This window comes from Bidens hawaiensis, unplaced genomic scaffold (genome assembly GCF_021521415.1).
Source record: "Bidens hawaiensis isolate Kalapana, Puna unplaced genomic scaffold, B.hawaiensis_p1.1 tig00003698_1, whole genome shotgun sequence".
NCBI classification, from domain to species: domain Eukaryota; kingdom Viridiplantae; phylum Streptophyta; class Magnoliopsida; order Asterales; family Asteraceae; genus Bidens; species Bidens hawaiensis.
The window spans coordinates 2397396-2406884 of record NW_027491212.1 but is presented as its reverse complement, the minus strand read 5'-3'; the positions used below and the strand labels follow the sequence as shown (position 1 = coordinate 2406884).

The 9489-nt window shown below is 31.4% G+C and overlaps 1 protein-coding gene and 1 long non-coding RNA gene across 2 annotated transcripts; one reads left to right on the top strand and one right to left on the bottom strand.

Moving 5' to 3' along the window:
• The first annotated feature begins 266 nt into the window (after positions 1 to 266).
• LOC143624207 (omega-6 fatty acid desaturase, endoplasmic reticulum-like) lies at positions 267 to 1118 on the top strand. Its single transcript, XM_077094920.1, has 2 exons — positions 267 to 721; positions 782 to 1118. The coding sequence occupies exons 1-2, from the start codon at positions 267 to 269 to the stop codon at positions 1116 to 1118; spliced, it is 792 nt and encodes a 263-aa protein (XP_076951035.1).
• Positions 1119 to 3929: 2811 nt separating this feature from the next.
• On the bottom strand, positions 3930 to 5898 carry LOC143624170 (uncharacterized). The gene is made up of 4 exons (XR_013152054.1): positions 5736 to 5898; positions 5536 to 5627; positions 4570 to 4703; positions 3930 to 4442 (listed from the first exon to the last, which is right to left on the bottom strand). It is a non-coding gene; the product is annotated as an uncharacterized LOC143624170 (long non-coding RNA).
• Positions 5899 to 9489: the final 3591 nt, after the last annotated feature.

Sequence of the window (9489 nt, the reverse complement as noted above, 5' to 3'; positions counted from 1 at the left end):
AAAATGAATGTTAATAGCAGCGCTGACAAAAACATTCTTGAACGTGTTCCTGTTAAAAAACCGCCATTTGAGATTAGCGATCTTAAAAAGTAATACCACTTCATTGTTATAAATGTGACCTCGTACGTTCTCTCTATTACCTCATTTGGGACTTAGCCGTCATCTTCACGGTTTACCGACTCGCATCAAATTTCATTTCTCTCCTACCTACACCCCTTAAGTACATTGCTTGGCCAATTTACTGGTTCGTCCAAGGTACCTGTTTTATGGGTGCGTGGGTCGTCGGTCATGACTTGGGCCATCATGCCTTTAGCGAATACGAGTGGCTTGATGATGCACTTGGTTTTGTCCTCCACTCCGCATTCCTCACTCCATATATTTCGTTTAAATACAATCACCGTAGTCACCGTGCTCACACCAGTTCAATGGAGTACGACGAGGTTTGGATCCCCAAACGGAAGGCCGACACCTTGTATTCTGAACTTCTAAGCAACCCACTAGGCAACTTGTTTATGACTTTCGGTCGGTTGGTTTTCAGCTTTCCCATGTACTTCGCTTTCAATATCCACGGCAGGGAATATGACGGGTTTGTGAGTCACTTTTACCCTCAGAGTCCTCTGTTTAACGATAGTGAGCGGAAGTATATCTGGCTCTCTGATGCTGGATTGCTTGTAGCTATGTATACACTATACAAGATTGCCGCCGCCACAAGTGCGACATGGTTATTCTGCGTATAAGGAGTTCCTTTGATGGTTTTGAATGGTCATTTCATCTTTTTCAGTTTTGTGCACCATACCCATCCTTCCCTACCTCACTTCGACTCACGAGAGTGGGACTGGATAAGAGGTGCCATGTCAACTGTTGACCGAGATTACGGGATCATTAATAGTATCTTTCATAACGTTACATGTGCTCATGTGGTGCACCATCTGATATCAAATATCCCACATTATCATTTGATTGAGGCAACCAATGCCATCAAGCCTATTCTAGGTGACTACTACAAATACGATGATACACCGATCCTAAAGGCTTTCTGGAGAGAAACAAAGGAGTGCATTTTTGTTGAACCAGATGGAGGTGCTGAGGATACTGGTGTTTACTGGTGGCGCAAGTAAACTTAATAGCTTATATATATCGTATGCATCGCTGAAACATAAATAACTATGCAATTATATGCACCTGTTCCACGCGATGCTATTATGTACTTCGTTGATATGTTTATGTGCAATTCTACTTTTCTTGTTTGATTTTGATGCAACATCTACAACTGGTTGATTACTAGTAATTTTCTACGTATTGTGATATATATGGCACTATATATGTTCAACTTGTAGTAAACAACCTACATAACTAACTATTTATTCTCATGAACAATAAATACCTACAAAAAAAATAACAGAACACATACACATAAAAAAAATAATTATGATTTATTGTTATGTCATGTATAACAGAACACATATGCATAAATAACAACTATTGTATATCCTACACAACATATATCAATCGAATCTATTTAGAGTGTGCGTAGTGGGCGACAAGTTGGTGGTTTTTGGGCGACAACACCTCCCCATGGGCGATATTGGGGCGATTTCCCGGGAGGGGGGTGCATATATTTGTCGCCGGTTCGGTTAAAAAGAAAAATATTATTTTATTAAATGAACCAATGGCAAGCCTTGACACGGGGGTAAATTTTTTTGCTACAACACCATTACACCCTTAAAATAAAAATCGCCAATCTATTGACATGACGTTACGTGTCGAAAATCCCTCCGTTATATAGCCTCACAATACTCATAGCCTTGAAGTTAATATTGTGACATCATATCAAGCTATTTATAAAAACGGAAAATTCCTACTTTCATTGGATTTGGTGGCAAAGAAGGATGATCGGCAGGGGGGTTGGTCGTTGTGTCGCTATTCGCTTTTCTTGTTCTTTGCAGATGCAATGTATTTTTTATTTTATTTTTTATATTAATAGGGTTTAAACCTTTAAATCATTGGCTAGGGCTAAAGGTAAATGGACAAAGGTTATGGTTATTGGGCTAATAAGGTTTGAACCATTTTGGACCTATATCACAATTGTTTAAATGAGATATTGGATTTTAATAATCATAACTTTGTCTTATTGGCTGACGTTAAGCCTAAATTTAAAAATATACCATAACAGTCTCAAGTTTAAACTATTAGTCTGCAACGAGCTTTTCACTAACGAGGTTAGATTTCGTTAGTTTTTCTATGACGTGGCTGCTAACTTGGATAATATTGGTCCCATCACATAATAAAAGAGAGATTGGACTGACTTGAAACACCAACCCACGAACCAGCCAACTCCCACCTTTTTGTATTCTTCCTCACCTGGCCATGACAACCGCTCGTTGGCCACCATGGTCGGAGACCCAAATGGCACAACCACCTCTCACCGTTATAATTTGTAGCATCCAGCGTTTTTAATATAATCTACCTATTCTAATAAAAGAAAATAACTGTGACACATGTCGCTTTGTGGTTAAACCTCATAACATTTTTTCCTCTAAAACCAAGATCTTAATTAACCCTAATATATGTCATATTTACTTTCATTTTATATTCTAATTATATTATATCTATACATTTGTCATATAAATTTATAAATTATAAATATATGTTTTAAATCTATCAATTTATTTTTCGGTTAATTTAGTAAACTATATATTTTTTCGGTTATTTAGTAAAAATATATCAGTCACTTTCATATATAACAAAGTTTATCATATTTAATTTCTTGATTTTTTATGAAGGATAGTTACGGGTTTTGTGAAACTTAAATTTGATTTATACAATCAAAAGTTGGTAAATAGATTTATCGTCAGATTTTTTACGGGTCAAAATGTGTCAAAATGCGTTACGAATCAAATTGAGAAGTCTGAGTATTCTTAAAAGTTTGATAACACAAATAGATTTATCGTCAGATTTGTTACGGGATAAAAATGTTAACTTGGAAATGTCAAACGGATGAAAGTTAAAATTTTAAACATAATTCGGGTTTCAAATTTATTTTCATTGACATTTTTGGAAATAATGAAAAGGTTCCGAAATTGGCAAATTGACTATTTTTTCCCTCGACTATTAAAATTAAAGAAAAGATAGTGAGCACTCCCGGCATGTCACCCCATGCATATCAATGCTTCTAACTTTTATCAAATTTGAAACATTTGTGTCAAAATTAACTTTTCCTTCAATGGTGATTAGAACGTTGTATGGAAAACATGTTATGTAAAACTATGATCAAATGAAGCTAAGCATTCACAAAATTGAATGGGTTAACATGTTATTTTTTATGTTGTCATTATGACAAATTTGAGAAACCCCCTGAAACTTATCAAGATTTTTTTCATGGTGTAGCTCGGAAAAACATAACTATTGAAGAACAACCGTCATTATAATTTAATGTTCTCATTTCCTTCTATGGGTTGTAAATTGATAAATATATCAATAAAGGTAATGCTCCTTCGGTATTTAAGCCGGGTGGTCAAAACTACTATTATATGAGATGTTTTCTTCCTGAATTCTTTCAGTTATACATATATGTAATATGATATTGAGAATGAAAGTTTCAATAAAAAGAGCATTCTCGGGTACATATTTTCAAGTGCATTTATTAAGTTCATTTAAAAAAAACATTTTGTGGTATAAACACTACAAGAAAATGAAGCTATTGTAACCCCGGTAAAAAGTTGCACCAGGCCTTGGAAAGGTTGCACTACGCATAATGCAACCTTTTGTCAAGGGCTACATTAGGTGAAGTTGCATTAGATATAATGCAACATTTTTCTAAGATGATGCAACCCTTTCTTGAAATGTTGCATTTAGTATTCAAATGCAACATTTTTAGAATGCAACCTTTTTGACATGTTAATGCAACTTTTCTAACATACAAATGCAACATTTGCCACGTTCTAATGCAACCTCTTTTAACGTCAAATGCAACACTTTTTAAGATTTTAGTTACAACAAATGCAACCTTTTTTTTCAAACAAATACAACTATGTTGCTCATTGTTTGAACTAAAATATTTATTAACATGTAAAAGAATCTCAAATCTCAATTACACCAACATTATAATAATATATATATAAATGATAATTGTTAATTGTATATCATAATTTAGCATATGTCCAATAAGATATAACAACGTTAGTCAATACAATTACAAAAACTAACAAAAACCTCCTACTCGTCTCTAAGATCTTGAAGTACTCTAGTAGATAGTTTTTCCATAACACTCTGAATCGTAGCTTCAAAGTTTGTTTGTTGGTTGTGAAGATCTATCCACATAGCTTCTAACTCAACCTTTTTCCTTTGATTGATCCTCTCCAATTTCTTTTCGCAATTCAAGCAATCATGTTTTTTTCAATTTCAGGACTCGCTTTGAATAATTCCATAAATCAAAATTATATCTGAGAGATTAATCAAGGGATATTGCTTAAGTAAAACAGAACCCAAGGACATATTAATTTCTAATTTGAGCATAAAGTTTAATTTTTCAACTCAATTTAATTAAAACATGTAAACTTTAAAACAAACCTTGTTATGGAACATGAATGAGAAACGATACTAAATGCACATGCCTTTCCTTTAAAACAACAATCCATAAGCACCAGTTCCACGTAAACTTCCAAATCCAGCTTAGACCCTCCATCATCATACAATCTTAGATTCTGTTTACATTATTTCATAATTCAATAGTTATTGTCTATTGAGAAACATACAATTTAGAATAAAAATGGTTACTTACAGGATCTCATGTAGGATGTTTCAGCGAAACTGATTCTGAAAATGGCATCTTAAAATTCGTTTTTTTTCCAAAATTGAAACACCTTTTATTCATATTCTAAAATTCATTGTTTTGTTTTAACAAACGATTATTTTTCTTCTAATACAACAATACCGGGACAAGAATCATAGTAAAATGAAATCCTAACGTGCCAAAGGTCATGGTGCTTGACCAACCTGGTAAGGCCATTTATGTCTTGTAAAAGATATAAATGGCCAGAAACTACTTTATGTTCTTTTATCTAAGCCATACAAAAATATCACAAACTAATTATTTATGCATTACTAACTCCATTGGAGATACACAAACCTAAAATATTAAAAGGTATAAAAATAAATAAATATACATGTGTATTAAGGTTATAACAAATGCAATTAATTCAACAAGAAATTTTGAATAATAGTGCATGCAATGAAGTGGTTTCCCAAAGTGAAAGCCATTGTTCGAATAGTTTGCAACAACATTAGGATTTTATTTTCTGGCCAAGATATATATACACTTCACTCAACCCGATGTCATAAATTTCAAGTAAGTTTCGTTCGAATTTCAACAAGAACAACTAATTAAAATCAATAAGTGTGTCACAAAAGTTTCAACTAAAATCATTAAGTGTAGTCACGAAAGTTTCACCTAAAATCAATAACTTGAATCAAGTTTCACAACTAATTTCAATCAAGTTTCAAATTTAAAGTTGAACAAGATAGTAAGAAACTAACCATTCTTGGAGTTTCCGCTTTCTGGACTTAGATGCCAGCGAGTGTCTGCTCTCGTTCAGAACCCACCGTTTGCATATTCTAGACCCACATATCTATACAACAGTTAAAATTATGTAACCACTTGATTTCTTCAATTGATTTCTAAATCAAATGTGATTTCTGCCACTATTTTTCTTAAAGATACAAGATTTAGCATTTACCCCATCTAACTTGTTCATGAATATACCAAATCAAACAAGCCTTTCCAATGGCAAAGTCCTCCTGAACCAGATCCAAATGAACATTACCGCCAACAAAAACAAATTGAGAACAATAAAAAAAAAATGATGGATGAATTGAACCTGATTAACAGAATCTGATCGAACAAAAGTTAATAAATGATCGAATTTTGGAGGTTAGGGTTAGGGGAGGAAGTTATTTTGGGTGTGGGGAATTAAAAATATTGCCTGGCAGCGGGCGGGAACAAAATTGATGGGAACTTTTGGTGAAAAAAAAAGGTTTTAATATTCATCTTTTATTTTTTTAAACTTTAATATTGTCATATTTCAGTTTTCAACTAATATTTGTTTAAACTTTGGATACATTAACTTTATAAATAAAAAATGTTTAAATTTAATATAAAATAAATAAAAATGAAGACGTTGAAACAATCTCAAGTACAATGTCAATACCAATCTACATAAACAATCATTTATAATAACAAAAAAGAATGAAAAAACCTAGAATAACAACAAAATAATAACAAATATTTATAACGTCTCACAATCGCATATGAACAAAAAATAATTGCAAACACTTGTAAAAAAACAAACATAATAATAGCAATAGATTGGTTTTCATTGTTTTCATGTTAAGAAATATGTGTATTTGATCCTGAAATCTTAAAAGATAACAAAAACATAAGTATAAAAATAAAGTTAAAAAAATAATAGTGACGTGCGTGAAACCTTTTAAATAGGAGTTGCATTTATGATGTAATAATGCAACTTTTTAATAAAAAGGATGCAATTTCTATAAAGTTTTGCAACTTTTTAATAAAAAGGTTGCAATTTCTATAAAATTTTGCAACTTTTTATGGCAAAGGTTGCATTAGATATTCTAATGCAACCTTTGCATTGAGCGAAGTTGCATTAGAGTCAAATGCAACATAATTTAAAAGGTTGCACTTAAAAAGTTACATTAACTTTATTTTCTAGTAGTGAAATAAAATCATTTATGTACATATAGCATAGATATAAGCATAGATGTAACACATTTTTTTATATACATCATGTAATTCTTTGCTTTACTTGTAATTTTATAATTTGTATAATCTCGTGTATTACACGGGCTCTAAATCTAGTTAAATAATAAAGTAATAAAGGATGGTAAACTCAAAATAGATGGACTCAGAATAAATCATTGACTTAGTGAGATGATGGGCTTAAGGGTTCACGGGCCTAGGGTATATAAACCCTTTAAACTTTACATCCCTTTCTTTTTTCCATCCATTCATCACTTTAATTTAGTTGGACAATTGATTAATGAAATTTATGATTGACTTTTCAATTTTGAAATATATTATTTTGTAATTTAAATATTGTATGATTTAAACAAAAAGAATTCATAAATGAATTAAACATGTTAGAAAATGGCATAACAAACATACTTAAATTGATATTATTAACCATAATAATATATATAAAGATAGTTAATGCATTAATTATGATTTAAAAATGAGTTAATGTATTGGCTATGATTTAAAAATATGTTTAATTGTCATATGATATAAGCTAAAATTCAATACGAATTTAGAATTATTTAAATGTGAAGAAAATATGGGAAGACTTGTTATATAAGGAAGCAGTAGAGTTGGACCAATAACAAGAGGCCAATTTATGGCTGTGAACGAACTGGACATTCAGTCGTCCGTTCGGTAAGAATTTCGTTTATGTTCGCCCGTTTAATAAATGAACCGAACATGGACAAAAAAAATTAGTTCAGTAAGCTTAACGGACGAACACGAACAAGGTCCAAGTCCGTTTGATAGTGTTCGTGAACGTCCGATAACGTTAGTTCGATTACGTCCGTCCATAAGTGTTTAAATATATCAAGTATTGTAATTTAATTGTGGAATTTCTAGTGTTACTAATCACACTTTTGTGTTACTACATATGTCTGATGTCTCTTATAATGATCCATTTTTTGTTAATATATTAACGGTTAAGTATATATGGTAATTATATGGTGTAATTTCAAATTTGTAGGCAAAATTGTTTGGATTTAGTTTGGAATTAATATGTAACCGTTTATGTGTTGTCCATTAGTGTTTGTTGTTCATTAATGTTCACATGTTCGTTTGTCCATTATTGTACTTTAACGTCTGTTTAGAATATTAATGGACCAACACGGACATGGATTTTCCTCTGGTAGAGTGTTCGTGAACTGTCAGTTTGTCCGTCAAAAGCTTAACTGACGGACACAATATGCTTTTGTCCGGTCTGATTCGGTCAGTGTACAAACCCTATAGGTCATGTGTTCGAAAACTTTATTATTTTAACAGTATATCTATATACTATATACTAGTTTGATCCTCCCATGTTACGAGAGTTTATTCAAGTTTTTGTTTTAATCGTTTTGCTATTTTATGATGATTTATTTTATTTTTTAACGTAGTTTAGTTTTAATTTAATAAATATATATTAGTTTGTTATTATATTTTTTAGCGTTTGAGTTTTTTCAATTGAGATGCGTAGGTTTTTTAGATTTTTAACGAACATACATAAACGGACACAAGCATGTTGATTTTTTTAAATGAACAAACATGAACACAAATATTTGTCTAATGAAAAAAGGGATGCTAATGTAGTTGACAATGGTGGGTAGTATCAGAAGCTAACCGCCGATGAAGATGACAGACCAACAACAAAGAACATGTAAAGTAGATAAATTAAATTAGGGTTTAAGTTTAATGATAATGTTTACTAAATGAGATCTTATAACCCATTTGAGGGATATTAGGGTTTGGTAAGACCCATAATCAGTGTAAATTATTCTTGGGATTTGATGATTAAGGGGTTATTTCACAAATAAATGTGATGTTATAACCCGTTTAGGAGTTATCCGGGTTTTGTGAGACCCATGACCCGTAAAAATTATTGTTTGATTATGAAAGAGTTTCATAAATATATGAGATGTTATAACACATTTAAAGACTATCCGGGTTTGGTAAGACCCATACCCATATATTCAGGTTAAATGCATGAGAAACCTCCATTTAAAAATCAAGCAATTTGATGACTCTAGAGAATGGGGGAACAACCTAAGAGCGACACATAGGATTTCATGGTAGACAATTATATAGATAGTTAGATAATACATAATTCATAGGCAAATTAAGACACCTAAATTTTAAGTAATTTACAATTTAATTAACAAATGGTATAACTTAGTTACAATAAATAACTTCAATTCTTTAAACATAGTTACAATATTTTCCCTTCAACTTTAATTAATTTTTGTAAATTTAAGTAATAGTTACAACCATAGCCCTTTAACTTTTAACTATATATTCATTTTAATTTCACATTTAACTTAACTTTAATCCACGACTTTTAAACGATCATAATTTTTTCATACGTTAATATATTTTTTTAAAAACGACATCATAAAAACAAGAATTTTATTCTCTGTAATTTAAGTATGATATCGCCTTAGTTTTTTTAGTTAAAAAAATTAACATTTACGTTTTGATGTTTTTGAATATACAATTAGTAGCGGTTTTTGGTCACGTAAGCTGAAATAAAACCGTTAAAAATTAAAGCCAAACTATTATTAACGATCAGTGTTCCCGTTGTATCGTGCGAACACCCTTAAAAATAGATATAGGTAGATAAGTAGGTTTGTCCAATGTCAATGTTCTAGTCTATATTCTTCACGTGTACCTCAAAGTAAAATCCTTACCCTAACAAACCA